At 48.7% G+C, this 23,074-nt stretch overlaps 3 protein-coding genes across 5 annotated transcripts in view; 1 reads left to right on the top strand and 2 right to left on the bottom strand.

Moving 5' to 3' along the window:
• Positions 1–6,494, bottom strand: part of LOC135809210 (Fanconi anemia group D2 protein-like) — a 62,946-nt gene extending 56,452 nt beyond the window's left edge. The window contains exons 1-5 of the mRNA XM_065322500.1: positions 6,224–6,494; positions 6,021–6,134; positions 4,588–4,646; positions 3,970–4,025; positions 3,371–3,430 (exon numbers count right to left, since the gene is read on the bottom strand). Coding sequence (XP_065178572.1) covers positions 3,371–3,430; positions 3,970–4,025; positions 4,588–4,646; positions 6,021–6,134; positions 6,224–6,263 — 329 coding nt within the window. The 5' untranslated portion in view covers positions 6,264–6,494. The remainder of the gene's footprint in view (positions 1–3,370; positions 3,431–3,969; positions 4,026–4,587; positions 4,647–6,020; positions 6,135–6,223) is intronic.
• Positions 6,495–6,673: 179 nt separating this feature from the next.
• LOC135809212 (uncharacterized) lies at positions 6,674–8,820 on the top strand. Its single transcript, XM_065322504.1, has one exon. It carries the CDS (start codon positions 6,734–6,736, stop codon positions 8,450–8,452), a length of 1,719 nt encoding a protein of 572 aa, XP_065178576.1. The 5' UTR covers positions 6,674–6,733; the 3' UTR covers positions 8,453–8,820.
• A 67-nt stretch (positions 8,821–8,887) lies between these two features.
• LOC135809211 (phosphatidylinositol 4,5-bisphosphate 3-kinase catalytic subunit gamma isoform-like) overlaps positions 8,888–23,074 on the bottom strand; it is a 36,613-nt gene continuing 22,426 nt past the window's right edge. For all 3 annotated transcript variants that reach the window (XM_065322502.1, XM_065322503.1, XM_065322501.1), the window contains exons 8-38: positions 22,295–22,343; positions 21,906–22,016; positions 21,594–21,684; positions 21,122–21,231; positions 20,791–20,887; positions 20,335–20,407; positions 19,945–20,029; positions 19,681–19,770; positions 19,153–19,237; positions 18,724–18,842; positions 18,227–18,419; positions 17,600–17,934; positions 17,015–17,248; positions 16,685–16,775; positions 16,360–16,422; positions 16,039–16,137; positions 15,409–15,528; positions 15,008–15,102; positions 14,667–14,760; positions 14,361–14,417; positions 14,107–14,207; positions 13,646–13,700; positions 13,097–13,231; positions 12,792–12,902; positions 12,392–12,486; positions 12,049–12,124; positions 11,585–11,686; positions 11,216–11,287; positions 10,783–10,878; positions 10,213–10,326; positions 8,888–9,938 (exon numbers count right to left, since the gene is read on the bottom strand). In XM_065322502.1, the coding sequence (XP_065178574.1) occupies positions 9,867–9,938; positions 10,213–10,326; positions 10,783–10,878; positions 11,216–11,287; positions 11,585–11,686; positions 12,049–12,124; positions 12,392–12,486; positions 12,792–12,902; positions 13,097–13,231; positions 13,646–13,700; positions 14,107–14,207; positions 14,361–14,417; positions 14,667–14,760; positions 15,008–15,102; positions 15,409–15,528; positions 16,039–16,137; positions 16,360–16,422; positions 16,685–16,775; positions 17,015–17,248; positions 17,600–17,934; positions 18,227–18,419; positions 18,724–18,842; positions 19,153–19,237; positions 19,681–19,770; positions 19,945–20,029; positions 20,335–20,407; positions 20,791–20,887; positions 21,122–21,231; positions 21,594–21,684; positions 21,906–22,016; positions 22,295–22,343 (3,320 nt within the window). In that variant the 3' untranslated portion in view covers positions 8,888–9,866. The remainder of the gene's footprint in view (positions 9,939–10,212; positions 10,327–10,782; positions 10,879–11,215; positions 11,288–11,584; positions 11,687–12,048; positions 12,125–12,391; positions 12,487–12,791; positions 12,903–13,096; positions 13,232–13,645; positions 13,701–14,106; positions 14,208–14,360; positions 14,418–14,666; positions 14,761–15,007; positions 15,103–15,408; positions 15,529–16,038; positions 16,138–16,359; positions 16,423–16,684; positions 16,776–17,014; positions 17,249–17,599; positions 17,935–18,226; positions 18,420–18,723; positions 18,843–19,152; positions 19,238–19,680; positions 19,771–19,944; positions 20,030–20,334; positions 20,408–20,790; positions 20,888–21,121; positions 21,232–21,593; positions 21,685–21,905; positions 22,017–22,294; positions 22,344–23,074) is intronic.

Raw genomic sequence — 23,074 nt, forward strand, 5'->3', positions numbered from 1 at the left:
GCGCCACCGAGTTGGCCGTGTATCGACCACCCCAGCTTGCACCGGCTCAGTGTGGGTGCGTTGGGTGGGCCCTCGATCGTCTCCCTGGGCAAAATAACATGGCAGTTGTCTTGGCCAATCAGCAAGCGCGGCTTCTTTGTCGCGCTGAGAGGGATGTCTGCGCTGCTCACGTGTTGCCAACGCTGTCGCTGATGGTTGATGTCGACATGCTGGGCTGGTAGGTGCAGCTCACGCACAGTCCGGGCCGACAGCTGGAGGTCTCCGTCCTGACCGCTCACGGTGATTGTGACCTCCCTGGAGTCAGGATCTTGCTGGCACATATCGTTCGTCCATGCTAGCGTCAATGGCCTACATGGCCCTTCTGCGCCCACCTGCTTTGCGGTGTCTGAATCCAGCAGGGTGACCGTTGATGCTTCATCCAGTAGTGCGGCCGTGTTCACCACACCTTTCGGTCCGCGGATTGCTACCGGCACTGTCCTCAGAACGACTCTGCTTTGCTGCTGGGCGCTAGCTAGGTTCGTGCGTTCGACATCATCCTTCCTCTTTGGTGGGTGCAGCATCGGATGGTGAAGCCGGTCACAGCCATCCTTCTTACAGGGCGTACTGTCAGGGCACTCTCTAGTGCGGTGGCCCTGGCCAAGGCAGGTGAAGCATCGTCGTTCTGTCTTGACCCATCTCCAGCGTTCGTTGCTCGTCTTGCGTGCGAATTCTCGGCACTCAGCCACCTTGTGGCCTGCCCGTCCGCAGAAGTCGCACTTTCTCTCGCTGGCCACGAAGGCAGTCTGCCGCTGGCCGCTCTGTCGAGCAGTCGGTGGCGGCTTCATATTGCTGCCTGTTGACACACACTTTGCTGCCGTCGTGTCGAGTCTCCGAACACAACAGAGCGCATCTGCTCTCTTTGCGAGCCACTCTGCCAGTGTTTTCATCGTCACTGGATCTTTGCACTCTGCTACGTGCTCTCCCCATTGACGGGTCAAGCTGCTCGGTAGTTTCTGCACGATCTCCTGGCGGAGCTGCGGGTTAGCTAAGTGGCCTGTGCTCTTGAGGAGCTCCATGGTCGACACCAAGTTGCTAACCGAGTTCGCCAAGTCAATAAGCTGCTCGAAGTCGTCGTCTCGCAACTTAGGCATGGTCTTGACCTGGGCAATCATGGACTGGACCACATGGTCTGGCTGGCCGAACCGCATCTGGAGAGTGTGCATCACTCGATCAAAGTTGTCCGGTACGACGAGCATTGACTTCACACTGTCCAAAGCCTTTCCCTTCAAGGCTCTCTGCAGACGGGTCATATTCTCCTGGTTGGAGAAACCACACTCTGCAGTGGAGGCCGTAAACGTCCGGTTGAACATCGGCCATGCTGTCGGATCACCGTTGAAGGCCGGCAGGTCTTTTGTGGCTGATTGTCTAGCCATCATTCTCCGCAGGTCCTTGTCCGAGGTGTTCTGGTGGGCTGGAGTGGTCGCCCTTGGTGGCGTCAGCTTGTCCGACAATACCTGGGCCAGCTGTGACACTGCCGATGCAACAGCTGACTGTATGCTGTCACCTGATGTGGCCTGCGTCTGCAGGCTAGCAGGACCATCAGTGCTTGCTGGTCGTTTCGGGCGTCCATCGTCACGGCACCCTGCTCCCGCGCTCCTGGACGGAGGGAGATCGCATGTGAAGGTGTCGGCACCGGCCGCACCACGTGGCTCACTTTGCGCTTTGGTCTGCAGGTCGCACCTTTCCTGGTTGGAAGGTGCCATGTCCACCTGCATGACTGCTAGTTGAGCTCTGGTCTCCTCCAGCTCGTACTCTAGATTCTGCACTTGGTCCTCCAGGTCGCATGACGTGCTGGTGAGCTGGCTGATGCGATGGTCTCTGGCATCCAAGTCACGTTGGAGACGGTCGTTGCTTGCTTCGGCCTTGGCAAGATCTCCCTCCAGGGACTTGATCACCTGCACCTGGTCAGCATGCCTCGCGTCTTCCTGGAAGATCCGCTGCTTCAGGGTTGCAATCGTCTGTTGCTGTAGCTGGAGTTCGTCTTTCAGTCGTCTTTTTTCTTCAAGCTCCACAGTGAGCTTGTCGTCATAGGCTCGCTCAATGGAGCCAGTGTTCTGTCGGCATAACTTCAGCTGCCCCTCCAACTCCTGGATCCTTATCTCCGCAGCACACAGAGGCTGCACAAGGCTGGTGGCTGGAATTACTGCTGGAGTAGCCGCGTCATGTGGGTCACTGTCCGTGTACCCCTGGGCTGGCATGACACTTTGAGTCACTTCGACCTCCTCGTGCTGTGGGTGCTGTTCTGCGTCTTGAGCAGATACTGGTTCTTCACCGTCCCTCACGAAGTAGTGTGACTCCTGCATGTCCATTGCCCTCTCGCTGTGGCCGTAGTCGAGCACGGGTGCTGCTGTGCCTCCGTTGTCGACCTCCTCGTCGGCCTGAATCGCCGCCAGGTCCGCGGCGAGCTGGAGATTGGAGAGTCTCTTCTCGCTTTCCAGCCTACGGCTTCTCGCTTCCTCTTCAAGTGCAGCCACACGCTGCGCTGCCACCAGCTCCGCTTTCCGCTTCCTGGCTTCAGCAGCACTGCTCGAAGAGCGTCGAGAAACACTCGAGAATCGGCTAAGTGTCGAGGAGGAGATACTTTCGGTTTCCTCCGCGACGCTGCCTGCGACAACGTTACTGATATTGTCGCTCCTGCTGCAACAAGTCGGCTTCACTTTCCGGCCTTTGGTCTCACGTTGAGATCGCCTGACCTGTTCACTGTGCCGCTTGTCGACGTCCATTATCTTTCCGTCCGGCTGGTTCGAATCCGGCTCTCGAAGGACCAATGTTTTTACCTCTCGTCTTGATTCACCATTCCACAAACGGAACGTCGTTACTTTATTATTAGAAGACTGTATTATTACTCTTTCATTCTCATGCCAAACAGCTAACTCATACTAAAACAAGAATGACCAAAACTAGTGACCTGCACCACCGAAGCAGGAACCTAAAACTCTAAACACACCAAGGAAAACAAGCCCCTCTACCCTACGGATCACGGACTACAATCCCGATCCTAGCGTAGCGGCAAATGATACATACTAGTACAAGTAGATGACAAAAGCGGTGCAGGTGTTAGGTGACAGCTGCATACGAATGCATGAAAGGGGTCAGACAGTTCATGTATCATGTGTACCGGCAGTTGTAACTGGAGCCGACTGAATGTCAATACATCAATAGCAGTGTTAGTCATACATAAAGCCCAGACTACAGAAAGTGTAGCAGTGGATGCAAAGTAAGTTGCATACGACGGGTGTTGCTCGTCGCCAACGTCGCCTACGGGGGCAACACCGCCAGTGTACCGAATACACAAGCAACACGAGCAGGCAGGTACACTGTTTGGTCTTACTCTTGGCTCTCGGTTCCGCAATCATTGGACAGGGCTGTGAACATGACACTCTGCTGGAGCCTACACAAGACAAATGCACCACAAAGAACAATCAGCAATGCCATACAGTGTGTCATGTTCATACACAACAATCCACTGCAGGTACAACCTGGCGCGAAGATCGCCCGCTCTAAAAAGGCCATTCATGACTAGTCACGAAGGTGGTCACATAATACGTACTCTTGGTGGCCATTGATAACAGATCCAGTGGCGTTCAGCACAACAGTACCTCCAATGAATTGTCAAAAAAGACGTCAGCTCACATTCACAGCTCACATTCACAAGCACCAGTATACACTAAAGTTACTATGGTAAACAGTGGCTACCATACCTACAGTCCTGTCGGGCGCCGAAGAAAGGAGTGCCGAAGAACGACCAGGCTAGAATTTCACCAAGCACAGCATACCAATGTATACACGGCGACTCAACTGTGCATAGACTGTAATACATGAGAATAAGAACGGTCTAGTCCACAAGGCTGACCCCCCCCCCCCCCCCCCCCCAGTTCTTCGGCGACCGACAGTACTGTAGTCTAGCACATAGTGGCCAGCAATAATGACCTTTCACTGTCCTCGATGTGCTCGTGCAGGCCTTCCAAGAAACACTCCCTCAACTCCTGCACAGGGAGGGCACGGAAAATGCAGCGTAGAAGCCAAACAGACACAAAACTTAAGCTTGTGTGCGCCAACGGCTGCTCAGTGGTTATAGCTCAAGCACCGCACGCTGCCACTACAAGTTCAGTGGTGCTCAAAGAAATTCACTTTCAGGAATACTAGTCAGCCGGCACACAGCCCAGTGTTCGTAAGTCTGGAGTTACACAGCGCCAGGCGCTACTTGACTGATGACACTTGGATTTCAATATTACCGGTAAGCAGCTACTGTAAGTCAACAAATATTCAGCGCATATTTATTTTCGGCTATTCTCGGCCTGGTCATGTTTGGGCGAAAATTTGTTGCGGCCGAAATTTTGTTTTGCAAGGTTCAGTGTGACAGTGTGTACAGGCAGCAGCAGTTACAGGCCGAAAGTTTGATGCGGCTGAAATGGGTTTTAGCCCTGGGAGGCCGAAATTTGAATGGGCCGAAAAATTTGTAGACTTACAGTATGTACTAATGGGACGGAAACTGTGCAAATGGCACTGCAGTGTGTATGATTATAATCTATGTAGTCCTCGTCTTACTTCATTGCTATCCGACAAAGATGCAGTCAGTCGCCGAAGGAATATTGCCTGCTCCAGATCTGAAACAAAACGATGAATAAACAAGAGACGGCGATAACAATGTCGCATTAACAGTTAGTAGGCTACTTCACTGTCATGCTTTTCTGTCGGTGGCTGCTTTGGCTTGTTAAAACACGCACAATGATGTCTACTGCATGTCTCAGTTTAGCTGCCATAAGGTGCAATCAGCAAACAACCTATTCCTAGCTTCAACCTGCAGTTGCATGAATGGTAAAGCATTTTACACAGTATAGGGCTTTTGGTTGGTTTACCCCAAGGTTCACTATCACTACAATCATGCACTTTTCCAGCGCCGAGCCCGGTGTGGTGTATGTCAAAGAAAATGCCCATGCTGCTGAGCAGAGGTTTGCCTTGTTGAAGGTGCCTGCAGAGAAATGACTTAGTGCCGGCATGCCAAAAGTTCTCAATCCCAGGCTCGAGAAAAAAGAAAGAAAAAAAAGGCAGCAGGATCTGCTTGCTCAACTCATGAGCACCAATACATCTGACATACTAACAAGATGAACTTTGCCCTTGGCCTACTTCTTGTCTTCTTTTTTAAAGAGTGATACTAAGCTCTCGCTGACCGGAATGATACGGCCGCCCGTATATAGTGCTCATGCTGTGCTGTTACGGTAGAGTCGCGCGCCCAAGAACGTTGTTTCCGAGGGGTTAGCCTGGGACGTTCTTATTTCTTCAGCAATCTGGCTGCGTTTTTATAGCACGTTCTTAGAAACACTGCGTACTGGATCATAATGTATCCCACAAGCTGCCAGAAAACCAACACCGCCGTTCTTAGCTTCAGGCTGGGGCGTTCTTAGTATTTCAGGCTGGGGTGTTCTTAGTATTTCAGGCTGGACGTTATTGGGCTCCACGTTCTTCAGCGCGCGACTCTATTGTAGACCATTCACGCGACGTGTAAACTCAACTTTATCGTACTGTTTCCAAGGATACTTTGTTCTCTGCATCTCGAACTGCAGCCACGAGGCACCCATTCACTTTGTACAGGCGAGCTGTGACTGCATTTTTCGCTTTTCAGCGACCGGAACTGAACTCCCTACTCCAAGTTCAATACTAGTATCTGAGTTTTGTTTGTGTTTGCTCATATACATAATTATGCTGAAGGAAATACCACCCTGGCCCATGAGGTTGGCAGAATTTTTGGCTATTAAACATGATCAAATCTCACCCCTTCCGTGCACCTACTTGTACATTGTACTTTTTTGGAATAAAAATTGAATGGGTGAATTGAGATTTCGAACATTTCAAAAGTGGCAAGAATATGTTGGCATGGTACATGACTGATTGTATGGATGTTTCATCTATAAAAAGAGAGAAATTGGAATGAGAATTGATGAATTTGGGGATCGCACACATGCTGCATCAAGTAGTCTTACCAAGTTCGTAAGAACACCCATTGGACATGTGAAGACCAAGTCTCCGAAGTGTGCGTCTGAAAACATTCTCATCGGACGTGCTTTGCTTGGCGCGTTTTGGTGATGAGTTACCGGCTGCAATCAAAATGAAACGGAAAGTATAATGGCGTTAGCCGTCATTCTACAAAATGGGGAAAAAGGATGAACTAAAAATGCTTTGGTACCTGCATGATCAGATCGTCGTTTCGTTCCGACCATCATCATTATTCTTTGCGTGGTAGTTTGTTCGAACCTTCTACTTTCTAGTAAGTACTAGTAGTTAGCTCTACGAGCACACGCACTCCCTGGGCTGGGGTAAACAAGGTAAAGCTACGCCATGATTTCTCAACTCAGCCGGCCGTCCTCCCAATACAATTATTATTGCAATCCCATGCATGGCATATCTAATCATTCTTCATATCACTCAGACTCGGTATTTGTTCAAGTCAAAACAATCTCAACACTACAGGAACACGTCTCCACATGTATGTTTTGTTTTTGAAACATGTGTTGGGCTTGGAGATTCCCGCCGTTTCGAGCGGTCCAATCACGTCGCTTCCAGCATCGTCATCTTTTAACAGACCCATGTGCATGATTCGGATCCGGATTGACAGATCCAACAAGAAGAAAAGAACTACAAAATAATTGATTCAAATCAGAAATTGGATAAAGAATTGGGTGGTCTGTGAAAGGAGATGGAGCTGCCTGAACCGGTGACGGTGTTGGATTATGGAGCAGGGAATATTCGTAGTCTCCTGAATGCTCTCAAGAAACATGGAGTGGAACCGCGTTTCGTGAAGAGCGCTGCTGACATAGCTCAGGCGTCGAAATTGATCTTCCCAGGTGTCGGTGCATTTGGACAGTCGATGAATGCCCTGGAGAAGATGGGATATACGGAAGCCCTTCGTGCATATTTGAAGAGTAACAGGCCCTTTCTTGGCATATGCCTAGGTCTGCAAACATTGTACGAGGGTAGTGAAGAATCACCTGGTGTGGCTGGTCTGGGTGCGTTCTCAGGTGTTGTTCGAGATTTGAATAACGTCAAAGTCGATGAACCTCTGACTGTGCCGCACATGGGCTGGAACGAGATCCGGAGACAAAGAGCAAGTAAGCTGTTCGCGGCCGGTGATCAAACGGAGAGTACATCTGGCCGGTATTACTTCACACACTCGTTCGCTATCCCTGCCGCCGAGGCTGATGCAACTGATGTTCTAGCCACCACGGATCATGGTGTTCCGTTTGTCAGTGTTGTGCAAAGGGGCAACATTGTTGCGACGCAGTTTCACCCTGAGAAGAGTGGCGAGGCAGGGCTAGATCTCATTCGGCGATTCCTGCAGGACTTCCCGTATCCGGAGCCAAGCAGTCCCGTGCCATTCCAATGTTTAGTTCAAGGACCGACCGTGCTGGCACGACGAGTCATTGCTTGCTTGGATGTACGGTCGAATGATGCCGGTGACCTGGTAGTGACTAAGGGTGAGCAGTACGACGTGCGTGAGAGAGCAACGGAAGAGAACGGTGCAACCAAGCGTGGCGAGGTACGCAATCTTGGCAAGCCAGTGGACCTGGCACGCAGGTACTTTCAGGAAGGTGCAGACGAAGTGGTGTTCCTGAACATCACCTCGTTCCGTGACTCTCCTCTCCATGACCAGCCCATGCTGGATGTTCTGCGCCGCACCTCTGAGCACGTCTTTGTTCCTCTATGTGTTGGTGGCGGCATTCGTGACATAACCGTCCCAGCTGCAGCAAGTTCTACTGACGGTGGGGCCGCAGGTGACTCCATCACGTACCCTGCAGTGGAAGTGGCGGGTGAATACTTCCGCTCCGGTGCTGACAAGGTGTCGATTGGCAGCGATGCTGTGCGTGCTGCCGTAGAGTATATGCAGTCTGGCGCCAAGACGGGCAAGACAGCTATTGAGACCATTGCCGAGGTGTACGGCAGCCAAGCAGTGGTGATCTCAGTGGATCCGAAGCGTGCGTATGCACAGTCACCGGCAGATGTTCCGGGCAAGCAGCACTGCATTGAGACAAAGTACCCGGGACCGGACGGTGAGATGTACTGCTGGTATCAATGTACCACTGCTGGCGGTCGTGTAACCACCGACGTGGGTGCTTGGGAGATGGTGCGTGCTTGTGAGGCGCTCGGTGCTGGTGAGATCATGCTCAACTGCATTAACAGGGATGGTACCAATGCGGGTTATGACTTAGAGCTCATTGCTGACATCAAGTCTGCAGTTCGCATTCCTGTGATCGCGTCCAGTGGCGCTGGCTGCCCGGAGCATTTCTCAGAGGTCTTTGCTGCAACCGGCTGTGATGCAGCTCTTGCCGCTGGGATCTTCCATCGAAAGGAGGTGCCCATCGGTGCCGTGAAGGAACACCTGAACGTCAAGGAGGTCACTGTCCGCTACAATCCGTGAGTGCGTGCGTGTGGGCATACTGTTTATACTATTTATATGCTTTTCCAGTGGACCGTTGGTGTTATTTATGCAGCCCGTGACACAACCAGATAATGTTGAAATGTTCTTGCGCTCACTATTTAGTATCCAGGGCTCCAGCGCTCCATGAAAGCAGAAACGTAGTTCTGCTGCTTCATGCATTTACCATGAAACACACACAAAACACACCCGATAGGCAATAGTCTCCCATCAAAACTGAAGCAATTTAGTCTGTCACAAAACTCACAGAAGATTTAATAGACACAGTCTCCATTTCTAGCATTCTCTATTTTTTTCTATTTTCTCGCTGCTCTCGCTAATGCTTTTGCGCAATAAATGTATGAAATCGAGACTGTTCGACTCTATTGGGCACTTCCGACTAGCCGATTGTCCTCATAGTTCAAAGTCAAACCCGTATCAAATAGAAACCGACTTGCCCGTAGAGAGCAGTTGTATCATGTAACTTGACAAATAAATGGACGAAAGTGAAGACCTGTACGAATGTGTTCAGCAAAGTATCTATTCCTGGCATGTCCTATTGCTAAATCGAAATTATTGCATGAGAGAGAGGGATGTTACAAGATGTTACAGGATGTACGGGATGCTCAAGTCAAGACAGAGAGTGCCTTGAATAAAGGGGTGAGATGTCTTGAATAAACAATTACCGGTAACTTCAGCATAAGAAAACCCGGAAAAATGAGTAAAAAATAGATAACAACTCCGGTCAAAGAGGACGAACGTGATTTGTTGTTGCTAATTGTCGCTGGCATTATATTAGTGATAGATTGTATAAGGGAAAATAGTTGATGATATGCTGCAACCAATGGGAAAAGAAGCATGTCTGTTGTCTTTATTGCGGTGGTTTCTAATGTCTAGAATGAGTAATCGGAATGGAAAGATGTGAGATCAGGTCCTCTATAGTGAGTGTCAGTTTTAAATGTGTGCGTGTGTGCACGTGTGTGTACGTGTTTATCACTAGGCAAGGTTGTGCACTCTGCAAAGTTCTATCGTGTCCTGTTTGTAAAGAGAGGTCTGGCTAGCTGGGGCCGTGCGCTTAAATTTACACTGTGGCCATTGTGTTGTGCGATTCGATCAACTCGTAATCTCAAGGTGCGTGCGTGTACGGCAACATTAGAAAATGCGGTGTACGTGTTGAAATATATGTATAGTTGACAAGTAAGTTGACAATCTTTCAGACGCAATCAGCTAGCTATGCACTGTAACTGTTGTCACGGCAATCCTGTCATCGTGTTGGAGTACAGCCGGTGATTCCTTGCGGTGAGGCTTGCAGCAACACGAGAGCTCTGGGAAGGCAGTTACAAGCATGTCCTCAACCAGCCAGTGCGTGTTGGTCTTTGGCACTCCCACACTGCTGCTGGTGGCCATCTGTAGTGGCTTATCTATGCTTGACGTTGTGGGCAACAAAGTTGCAGCGCACCGTCCAGGAAAGCTCCAGACACCGGACCACCTGAGCAAGATACACAATTGTAGAGAAGTTGGAGTATTATACACTGGTATGTACCAAACAGACCACAGCTGTTCTCCACTACATGTCTTTATACAACATCATGCCGTCGAGAACACATGTACTTCAAGCAGGCACGTGGAGAGCCGGGATAATCTCCATCAGAACCCGATCACGTCACTTGGAATAGGTGTATAACTAAAGCTGGCAGAATAAAACCACTTCAACGACCTGTCCTGTCCATGCCTCATTGCAGAGGGGAGTACCATCAACTAACCTGCTTGGTGAAGTGCTGCTCTGCCTCCTCGTCAGTCTTGTCCAAGAGTAGCACATTGCGCAGGTAGTCAATGTCCTCGATGCAGGTCAACTCTGGTATACCGGTACACTTCATCTGCCCAGAGACACACACAACAAGAATACAATTTACCCGGATGAACAGAGAGTGATGATTTAAATCAATATACCCGCATGTCTGCGCCTTCAAAGCCATGTCCTTACTAGTATATTCGAAACACAGCTGCTTTCCTATAGCAATTTTATACGCGAAAGACCCAATTGCTACGCCGTGGCATAAACGTCCGCACGGAAATTTCAATCTAAATCCCCCTTTTGCCCTTTCAGCTGGGCTGGGCATTCTGTTAGTATAGTACTTGTTGCTTCAGTTTACAAAACATGCACCGCACTGGCTTTAAAGATGCCGGCATACCGTATAGAGTATCTTCTCCATATAGGTGATGATAAGAGTGACATGGCAGGCTAGTTTGGGAAGAGCATACATTTGGAACCCCTTGTGAACTTGGTGCTGCGTGTTCAACAGCTATACATGTACATGTTCATACAAACTCACCATGGAGAATAGGTTGATGAACAGGTGAGCATGCTTGCGAATGATGTTGTACGCCTTGCAGGCATCTTCAAGGAAGTGGCGGAAATTGGCGCTGTCCTGTGAACACACAAGAGAGAGCAAATATGGAACGAATGCATTAGATTTCAAGCTAGCTGCAACAAGTACCGGTATTACCCTTCTAAGTTCTAATCATCACTTTGTGAGTGCTAGTCTGCAGTGTGTATGATAACAGGGTACTTTCTGAGCAGAGTTGTGGACACAACATGTGCTTCTAGGCAATCTCTGTTACTGCAGTGCACGAGCCCGCCACCAAGTGTGCCTCGCCAATTCGTCAAGCACTTCATCGCCGCCGTGCACTGCAGTGTATTGACGCTGGCAAGTGAAGATACCCCTGGAGATGACCGCCGAAATCCACACTGCTCAACTCACTAACCTTCTTTCCCATGATGTGTACGAAGTCTGGTGTCAACACGAATGGCGCTCGCTCACGGTTCACCAGTCCTTTCTGAATAGGAAGAACACACCGGAGGACATGGAAGCAACACGCTAAGCACACAGGCCGGTATTCGGACACAGCAAAAGATGTGTGCAAGCAATTGAACTACCGTATTTATGCCGGTGCATACAGCAGCAGTTTAACCCACCCAATGATGAGCACCAGTGCCAGACTACAAGCAAAGAGCACCAGGCCACGGCAACAGGTGCTGCCTTCCACTATCATACTCAAGAAGTCAAGAACACGAACAAGTACATGAGTGTACATGTACCGGTACTGCCCGTAGACAGTTGAGGGAGAACTCACCAGGAACTTCTTGGTATTCCCCAGGAAGTGGCCAAAGTCGATATGGAACAGGTTGCCCGACTTGGTGATCATGATGTTGTCGTTGTGTCGGTCTCCAATGCCCTGGTAGGGAATACAAATATGAAGCACAGGCGTTAGTCGGAATCATCAATGGGATTGTCGTTAATGATCACAATCGCCTTCACCCTTAAGTTAATCCAACCATTCCAAAGTCAGGTAAATGTACTTCCCAATATGTCGCGGTCATCCCTTGTGTACAATGCAGCATGACCCACGCTCACAATAAGGGCACACTCGGACACATTTCACGTATGCAATCGCCGTGATCAAGCCACGCAAACTCACACATGTACACACACACGCACACACTCACACACACACACACACACACGCGCGCGCGCGCGCACACGCACACACCCACACTGACGAGCTACTTGGGTACAGCATACGTGTTGCACACTTACCAGTACATACGTGGCAACACAGTAACCCGCACAGGATGCTGCAAACCGCCGGACTGCCTGGACGTGTTCAGCATGACTGCATACAATACAACACAGGTATACCACCATGAAAAACAAGTCAGTTGCATTGTTAGCACCAGTGGAGCCAGAGAAATGAGAACTCATGGAAGGCAGCATAGATGTGTACTGCATCCAGGACAAACCCCAGACTTCCTGGGGCTAGTCTACTTTGACAATGCAGTGGAGTGGGCTGCTGTTTACTGCATCACAGCATGCAGAACGCCACTGGTTGAGGTTCAGAGGAAACACTCTATGATCAAATTGGCAATGGAGAGGATCCTACCTGGACTGCTTCTCCTTGAGCCAGTTTGACAGCGTCTCGTCAGCAAATGATGCCCTGGCATTAGAGATGATGTCACCACCGCGCTTTCTCTGAATCTGAATAGCGAAACAGAATTTAATATCAAGACAGGAAGTAAAGCCCATGGCAAGCAGTGACAGTACGGTAAGCTGCACATCACCTACTACGACAATACGTGTAATAGTGCAAGGCATGCCCAGGCAGCGTATATTGAATAGTGCAAGGCATGCCCAGGCAGCGTATATTGAATAGTGCAAGGCATGCCCGGGCAGCGTATATTGAAGCACTATCCCGATGGCTGCATGGTCCAGTAGCAGCATGTGACTGTGTATGTGCTCAGCAATGGCTTCCAGAGATGATCACTGTGGGTGTGTATACTCACACTGGCTACTGTCTCTGCCTCCAGCACCACTTCAATCATGCCAACCTCATTGCCAGTTGACATGCAACCATACGGTAACATCATCAAGTCCAGTCCGTTGTCTTGCCACAACTGCAGCATCACAGCACAAACCCAAAGCAGCCACGTACAAGAAAGATGTTGGTGACAGGACAAAACATCAGCAAGACCTGGTTGGATTTGGAACATGGCAGTAGCTAAGAAACTCAAGGTAGTCATGAGACAAGACAAACTTAGAAAGCCTCGATTCAGAGCACCGAGTCGACACGGTACACACATGCACTGACCTTGTCCATCAGCTTGATCATCTGCAGTGTAAGCATGTCCTGCCTGAGGTCATCACCCTGCTTGAAGATCACCTTGACTGGTGCTGGTATGACTGTGGTCGGATCCTTGTTGGCAAACTCCAGCCACAACGGCACCTGTACATACACAAGCATGATGACAAGAATTATGTGACCAACACGATATGCCTACAGCGCACCTTTTCAGCATACGCGTCAAGCCAAATCTTATACTCGTACATGATGTGCTGGGTGTGGGAGTGTAACAGGCGATGCTTTTTTTGGACAAGAAACTCTTTTTGGCCAGTCTTCGCTTCTCCCATTGCCACTAGCAGGCTCTTGCTTGTACATGTACGTGCACGTACAAAAAAAACTATGGTTGCTTGGGAAACCCTGAAATGTTCACCCATATTACCGGTAAGAACTGCTAGGAGCTATCTTGAATTCTCATACTGTACTGTGTCAGAATGATTAGAGCTTAGCCAGTCACCACCTCGCTATAGAACACAGCGAGTGAGGACGAACAGACCCAGAAACGAATCGTGGCCGTACCTTCTTGGAGTCCATGCACTTGCATTTCTTGACAACGAGGTCACCAATGGTCACACTGTAGGAAAGAGAGAGCACGTTCACCCGAGAAGACGGTCTCACAGATGAGCCACTGCTTTGTGATACGGAACAATCTGCCACCCATGCAAGTGCCTCATCGATTATAATGGGACTGATACGCATACAAGACGAGTAAGAATACTGCGGCAATGTGCAGGTGAAAACCGTTAGGCAACGTGGCCATGATATTGGATCGATTCAAGACAACATTGTGACATGGATGGAAACTAGAAACTGTATTCGTCACTCACTTCTAAATGCAATGCTTGGAGTCACACACTAGCACAGCTCTCCACTGTTAGAAGAGGCTATGCTTTGAAGCAGAACTCATCCACACCGCAAGGAGAGAGGAGCGATGAGCGGCACTGTCGGATTCCGATTTTCACGCTTGTCGGGCAACTTACCTGGAGTCATACACAGGTCTCAGTTCGCCCTTCATGACATCCGACGACTCAATGAGTTTTTGCAATGCACCGGCGCGAGCTTCGAGCTTCTCATCCTTAACCTGCACATGTCAACAAAGGATACGAGTATTCAACTCACAACGTGCAGCATTACCAGATGAATGCTCCATGCCTAGACGGACTGCTGCAGAATGTGGTATGACAATGATCAAAGGGACCACACGCTGGAAACTTCACACGGGACATTGGCTTACCTGCGCAGCGGCCATCTTGAGGAACTGGTTGACTTCCTGCTGGCGATGGATCATCCCCTACAGCATCACAACACGAATACGGTGTAGGGCATATATTTGATTCAGGCACGGTATGCACAAATGACTACAACAGAACAAAAATGTGCGTTTCTTTCTTCCTTCCAGCATAGAAACGGTGTAGTCTAGTCCAGTGACGGGGAGTTGTCCATATCAAACTCCATGGTAAATAACGGTCTTGTCAGACCATTTCCCAGGCCAGTGTACCCCTTCATGCTTCATCTTCTTAGCACATCATTCACTCCTTACCAGCATCTGCTTGCCACAGCCTCTCAAGTAGGCCTCCAGAAGCAGGCCGAATCGCTCACGATACTCCGGAGCATCCATTTCTGCACGCAGGAACCTGTACTCAAGAAACAGAGAGATATTCCGGAAAGAGGCGGATACCCGTTCAGATAATGCAGCACATGCTGACGCTTGCATACAGTTCCTGGGCTTGCATTGCTGCCAAAGCACCAGGTACACACTTCATGTTCACTGCATACTGACCATGCACTGCCTGATGCACTGGCCGTGCACTGCCTGATGTATTGACCATGTCCAAGTAACAGTAAACACTTTCTACACTACCTATGAGTATCCACACTTACCAGTAGAAGTTGTGGCCAATGCGCTTGCTCTGCAGGGCTCGTTCCAGCAGGAAATACGCCAGTGCACTGTCATGGTATGGCTCAAACTTCAACGTCTGCCAAGAAATATACACACGTGACAGGCATGCACCAGTGCAGGAAACCGATTATAACAACTAGTCACAACAGCTGGTATAAGTCATGTTATTGTATGTTCTCAGGTGAACTACGCAAGTCAGCACTGCAATAGGACTGCTAGTTTTAACAAAGGTCAGGTATCAATGCATCACTCAATCTGCGGACAGAACTGTTCCATGCTTTGTGGACTCATCAGCGCAGCAATGAAAAATAAATAAATTTTCCAAAGCCAATGCATCATCCGATTATCTTCTTCACGCAGTGCAGTGCAGCATTCACTGTACCTGTACAAGCTGCAGCAGGAATGTCAGTAGCTCATCCTTCTCCAGTTTCTCCAGACGCGACACGGCAAGACAGCGCACAGACTCGTCGGCAAAATGGTAATCAAGCAGCTGCAGTGCAACCTGTATCCACAACAGAACAAGAACACACACACACACAATTGTAGATAGCAAGCAGTTCTGACTACATCATACATGTACGTGTACCTGAACAGTGCAACACTCATGATCATCCATCCATCATTCATCCACGAACTGACAAAACAGGCAAGCTAAGATAAGGGCAATACCGGTAAGGCGCTGCATAATACATAATAATAATCCGTTTGGCCCAATTTGCTTGTTTTCACTGCAATATCAGTTACTGTAGGCTGCATATTCTGCAGTACTGGAGTGTCCGCCGAGCACTGATGCTTGCCAACCATATAAGTAGGGAGCAGGAACTTTGGATATGGTAGCAATGTACAAGTGCAGTCTCCACTATACATGTCAGTGCCAGTGGTACATTGTGTGCATGTGAATTCATCTATGCGTGTCTTCAAGGCACTGTTGCACTACAGGTACGTAGCTGTGTACATGTATGTTGGGTCTAGTAGTAGCAGTGCAAACACGCTTGTTGACACTTCACTTTACCTCGATGGTCGGCTTTTCCCAGCTTCGCAGTAACCTGTGCATCTCCAGGACATGACCTTTGTCGGCCCAGTTGAGGGACAGCAGGAATCTTGGCAAAGCCTGTCAAAAAGCGAAAAGGCAACCAAACACAAGGACATGGGAGCAGGAAGAAAAGGAAAAGAAGCTTCTAGTATTCTTCTGTACTGTACTCAGTGTCTTGTGCTTCGACAGGCATGACCAAGAGCATTGTTCGTTTGCATAGAATTAAACCAGCGAAAGATATCACTCCATATACCGGTACGTCGGGTTCAGTTGGCATGACTTATTGCATCTTGCACCTACCTCTGGGCGCTTCTTGCAAATATCCCGGCAGTTCCACAACAGGTCCTTGTCTTCCTTCGTCAGCTGCAACGTAACGCATATACACAAGCATACCGGTGCATAGAGCAATGGTCAATTGGAGCGCGCGACACTATGCCTACATCCAGCATAACCACGACTGAGTAAGTAAGTCGGAGTATCCTCGCCAAACTCCCGAAAGCCTAAACAAATTGTCTCCTTTACACTAACTCCAACATGACATTGTTGCGCCTATGGCAATACCGGTACATGTAGTCACAAACAAGTTACTATTCAGGACTGTCTACATCAACAGCACGGAACATACCGGTTTGAGGGGGTCGGAGCAGCTAATGGCATCATCCAAGCTCTGCCTGAGGAACTTCTTGCTTGGACTCCTCACTTCTTCGGCACTATCTCTGTCCACGGGGAAATCAAAAGAATGTCAAGCGCACAGAGTTGTCAGCAAACACAGAAAAACAAGTGATTGTTACAGAACACACATTGCTTGCACATTGCTTGCACGAGGCTCCATATGGCGTAGTACACGTACTGTTGCAGTATTTGAAGCACTGCAATGCAAGATTGGCTAAGAAGCTCAACAAACCCCTCGTGAATACTCAGTACAAGTGCATGGAGTAACTTAGTGGGTACTCACCCCTTCAGGTCACTATTCGATGGATCCTTCTGCAACTGTCCCAAGCCAGCGGTGGGGCAAGCCACACGATGGGCATACGTGTCCATGATCATGAAGCAGGTGGCAGTCTGCGTGCGATCGGGGTGTTCGCTTGTGCAGCTATTCGGTGAGAATTTGCTGGTGTCGCGTTCGTTGTCACTCTTCACGTCCACGTGCCACAGGGCGATCTGGTGATAGCCAGTGCGCAGCACAGCTCTGCACACCATGACAACACAGCATAACAACACAGCATGAAAACACACCATACCAATGCCATGCAATGTGTGTGGGAGGTGTGCATTGCAATGCTGCTCGATTGATTTATCCATCGCTGAAGGTGTTCCACCTAGTGGCTGCAGGCAGCTACCTTCATAGCTAGGGTCAAAGTACCAGTGTTGATCTATTGAGACATGCAGTGTACGTCCAGGGGAATTTCATACAACAGGTCCATATATGGAACACCTATAGCCAAACACCCGATCTATGGCTGCTACCAAATTAAACCTGATCACCCAAAGCATGCAACACCAAGGCTGTTATGCGAGTATACTAGCATACACTGCATACCTGTGATCAAGTAACTGTACGTTGACCCAGTAGAGTGGTTCAACATTGTCGGGCTTAGTATCCATATCCACATCCTGACCGTCCATGGTCAATTGATCAGTGTCGGTCGGTACGGGGTCACTGATGATTACATCTTCAGATTGCCGGCGCAGCGTCCTGGGAGATGGAAACAGTCCAAACAGTTTCCGTTTCGTGCCCGGCGAGGTGGCGCTGCTCGGCGAACCCGGTGTGCTGAGGGTATTGGTTGACTTCTGAGAGCCCATCAGATACTGACTGCCGCGTCGAGAAATCTTGCTCGCCTTGTTCGCGTACACTGCAATGTGCATCCGTGCCGCCTGCAGAAACGGCCATGGACGTGCATGCACAGAACAATGTCAGCTATCTTACATACTGGCAATAGTGCAGAGAACAATAAGCTATACTAGAATGCATGCGCCACCTTTCCGGGGAAAGAAACTTGAGATGTCAAGGCAAAGTATTAGCGGCAACAGAAAAACGGATAGTTGAAACTTGAAAGAGCCGCCTTTCACATACGCGTCAATGACCCAGCTCAATGTACAGAAATGACTCAAAGAGAGAATACAGGTGAGAATACAGGTGGGCATGCAACGCAGGGTTGGCACCTACCTTGGGCAAGTTGCAGACTGCAATGTCGAAGTTGAACATTTGATTGATCAGCAGGTGCTCATCGGTGGGTGCTTGAACTGACAAACCTTTGGCTGGGCACAACAGATTTCCGCCATGATAGATACCCGCCTCCACGTACAGACACGAACAGTTTCCTTTGTCCTTGATGCCGTCCACGCCGACTACTTTCACCCTGTAAATCAGACAAACCAAACGACCGTCATCGCCATTGATAGTGCAGCCATGTATATAATGATCTGCTTTTCGCAACGCTACTAATAACAAGCGAATGGCTTATCTTCAACACCAAATTGCATGTTATCAACCGTTCCACATCAGTATGGAGACACACTCCATTGTAATGTCCTGTAGAGCAGAGCAAACCTTTGTTCAAGTTCTTACTACTGCCATCAAGTGTAGATTTCAATTTTGAAGTAGCACATGTTACAGCATTATGATCAGTATTATGAACAAGGGTGTGTACTGCGACACCATACCTGTATGGTGTCTGTATGTCCCATAGAGACATAGTGAACACTTCAGAATGCATCTTGGTCAGTGCCGACAGCTGCTGGTGACTGCCAGTCAGGTTGCAGCAGTCGTCAATGAAATCCGGCTACAGTCGAATGGGGGGAAATGGCAAGCACACAGCACAAACAGCTGGTAAGCTACAAAAAAATATGTCAGCTCCCACAGTACCACATACACCGTCCAGCTGATATGCTACCGGTCCCTAGCAACACCATCACACTATCACACCGGGATAGCTGTGGGTGAATGCCGCCATGCGACCTCACCGTATACCAGGATGCCAACCGTGACAAGTTTACATGTGTTCCCTAAGCATCAAGCATCTCACATACTCCGAACGGATTGAGAAATCACTGAACAGAAATTGACGTAGATCTGGTCACTCAGCAATTTACCTCTCCATGGTTCTGCACCAAGTCCTCCTTTACATCGGGTTTCTTGACAACCGCAAGGTGGATGGGTGCCTTCTTGAGTAAGCAACTGGAAGTATGCAGCAAGTTCATAGAAGAGAAAAAAGGAATTTAATGAAGGCAATGCTAGCTGCAAAGGGTATCACCTCCGTGGTGATAACAGCATCAGTGGGTTGCTAAGTCGTATCCAGGAAAGGCCGGGACAACATGGAGACAGCTGATGTGCCTTCACATGACCTGTAGGGCATACTCATTTGCTGTAGATAATGGCATACTCATTTGCTGTAGATAATGGCATGCTCATTTGCTGTAGATAATGGCATACTCATTTGCTGTAGATAATGGCATGCTCATTTGCTGTAGATAATGGCATACTCATTTGCTGTAGATAATGGCATGCTCATTTGCTGTAGATAATGGCATACTCATTTGCTGTAGATAATGGCATACTCATTTGCTGTAGATAATGGCATACTCATTTGCTGTAGATAATGGCATACTCATCTCACTTACCGACGGATGTAAGTGTACTTCAGAAACGTATGAGTTCGGTAGAGATACGAATCTTGGCCGCACACTTTCAATGTGTACAGCGAGCGATCCCTGCAATGACACAAGAAGACAACCAGAAGCACACGCATTTCTTTCCTGCTTGTTTGTGCATCATGGTAAGGTGGCGGCATACCAGTCCACTGTGCAGTACATGAGCTCTTTGAATAGCTTGGGACATCCACGCACAAGCACTTCACCTATCTGAGATCCAGGACATGTACTTACGCAGAGTCAGGTATGCCTAGCAGAGAGCGCTTGCCACTGTCCGGGTTGAACAGAAACTGGAGCAGGTCCAGCGGGGTCTCGGATACTGCGGCAGCACAGAGCGCACGAGACAACACAATTGCATCAGCATGCTTATCAAGCCGTGTTTTTTTTTTTAAGACCTCAACTGCTGAGGGTGATCATGTGCATCACTAACATGTTCATTCGTGGTAGAATTGTGTCACACTGTGGAAGATACTTGTACATATACTTGATACAGTATGCCGCAGATGGTTTAGCATCTCCAGACTGTGTCAAGTGTCCTGTACAGTGCAGACTGCACCCATGACCGCGTAGACACTAAAAGGCCACCAACAATGAGACGGCTCCATGCGGATCCCTACAACTAACCTTGAAACAGTATGACCTGCCTCAAGTCCTTCTGGTCCTCAAACTGAACATTGATCTCAATCCACATGGCACACTACAGGCAAAACAATAGAAGACACGGAACACAAACGCCTCACAAATCTCACCGACAGAGCCCATAATGTGACCATCAAGTTCACAAACAACTTCAAACCAACACAACTTCACAAGCAATGTGGGTATGGCCACCTTTCAATCCCATTCCAAAGTGAACTACGGTACCGTCGGGTGCCGAAGAACTGGAAGGTCAGCCTTCTAGCCTAGGCCGTTCTTATTGTCATGCACTACAGTCTATGCACAGCTGAGTCACTGTGGTATACATTGGTATGCTGTGCTGGGTGAAACCCTAGCCTGTTCGTTCCTCGGTGCTCTGTTCTTCGGCACCTGGCAGTGCCGTAGCCGAACTACAAGGGTATGTGTGCCGGGGGCATGGCTTACCATTTTCCTGACTGGCTCTGGTACTTCGCTGTGTGTCAGAGCAGGTTCCATGGCGTACAGCTCACTGTCACGAGAACTGACTGCGGCGTGGCGAGCACTGTCAGGCACACATCAAACGAGAAATTAGAAAGAATTGTATTTGGTTTGCCCGCGAGTAGAATGCACTGCATCATGCTCCACATTTCCACACCCACATGAATACAGGTCATACAGATTACAGAATCAAAGTGACACGGTTTGTCCTATCGCTTTGTCTTATATAGCTTTGGTGTAGCACAGGCATCCATGTACAGATAATACTCATCGAGTACAAACAGCACGCTTAAAATACCTGACTAATTTCCGGCGAGTGATGTCAGCTTCGTCGTTGTTGCTACTCGAAATCAGCTGTTCCATATCCATGCCAACTAGACTGTTGATCAGCTCCTGAAATTCACGTGCCTAGAAGAAAACGAGAATTCAACGCATGTAGATTGGGTCTTAGGTTAATACTGGATACTGTCCAAACTAAAATTGAATGTGTGTGATTGTAGTGAATCAAATGCCAAAGCATCTTGCTGAAGATGTGGAAAGTAGCTGGTTGATTTCAGGAAATGAAATACATGTACATGCATGGTGAACTTCCAGAACTATCCCAACCGTAGCAAATCAACCATATCAGTGCCGCGTTGCACAGGTAGGCATGGAAACCCGTAGGACATGGTGCATTGCATTACGCTGTAGTAGAGGCTATCCACTGATCGTATCAAAATGTCGTACCACGCGTCTCTAACTCTCTAAACATCAAGCAGTGCTACACGTACCTTTTCACTGTCGGTCTTCTTCAGCTCGACGCGCAGCTCAGGCTGGGCCTTCCGCTTTGTTTGCCAGTAGCTGACAATGGACAGGGTTTGACTAGATTGAATCACGGTCAAGGACAAAGTCGGACTACAATGAAGAAATCATGATACGATTTAGTGGCAATGATACGATTTAGTGGCAATGATACGATTTAGTGGCAATGATACCGCACAGGTAGAACCAGGCTACACAGCTGCCCCCCCCCCCCCCCCCCCATCAACATGCACAGGGAGTTAGTTCGTCTCATTAAAGCATGTCGGTTATGAGTAGGATACAAGAGTTGCTCCTGGTCGTACAGCTCGTAGTCCATTCCAAACTTCTTGTACTTAAGACTATAGTCGTCATGGTTCATCAGCTCTGGATAGGTCTCCATGATTCCACTCTCACTGCACGGGGAAAACAAGTCCAATTACAGTGTTACATTGTGTACACGGCCAATGAGATTGATAAGAGGCAGTTGAAGTACCAACTACCATAGTATCTTTGGTCCTCAACTAGGAAAGCTATCTCTTGAGTCACGCTGAATGTAATGGAATAGCATTCACTGTAGTCATATGTGAAATCTATGGATGTATACATCTCACTCCCCAAACTCTACACAGTAAGTATGCCACCAGGAAGTCAGAGTTACACACGGCACACTGAGCATATTTCTATACTGTACCTCATCTCATTCCACAACATGTCCTTGATTTGTCCCACCGTCTTGTTGCCTGCGGAGAATACACAATAACGCACACGGATCGAGATTGAGCAGCAGAAATGGCTGGTAAGAAACACACTGTTACTGTATCTCAGAACGATTCCGTCAGGCGAAATAGCACGTCATAGTACATTCGAGATCAGCGAGAAGAAGATGACGACGTCCACTAATTTAGTATCTGTGCACACGAATCTGCTGTGTGTGTTACTCTGTGTGTCAACTATGGCATCATCGCCTGTGGTTCCATGCCTAGCATGTACGTCTGAACCATCCTGCAAAGTTTGAATGACGTAGGTTGAGCGATCGCTCCGCGAAATATACTTTTTGAAATTCTCTTCATAGTATATCTTCCACCATTGAAATTTCGAATTTCTTCTTTTTTGTTGTTGAGAGGGGTGGCTTGCAACCTCGATATGGCTTGTTCCAGGCATGCTTTGGAGCCATTGCCTGTTGAAACAGTGGCGGAAAGCGGCCCTGCAACTGTTCCAACAGGAAATTAATCGATCCGAGAAAGCGCAAGTCCGCGAATCTCGGTCGAATATTGAGTATTTTAAGCCTTTTCACGACGAAGATGGAGTTCTTTTTGGAGATGGACGTTGCGGCAAAGGACATGGTGTCCGACTTCTGGCGTCTGGTGAAGCCAGGGATCATTTGTCCAGTCAGGTCGGCAGCCTAACCGTCGGTAAGCTTGTGTTTGGATCCCGTTCTGCTCGATGTGGTAGATCACAAACAATTTGATAT

The sequence above is a fragment of the Sycon ciliatum genome, chromosome 2 (assembly GCF_964019385.1).
Source record: "Sycon ciliatum chromosome 2, ocSycCili1.1, whole genome shotgun sequence".
Classification (NCBI taxonomy): domain Eukaryota; kingdom Metazoa; phylum Porifera; class Calcarea; order Leucosolenida; family Sycettidae; genus Sycon; species Sycon ciliatum.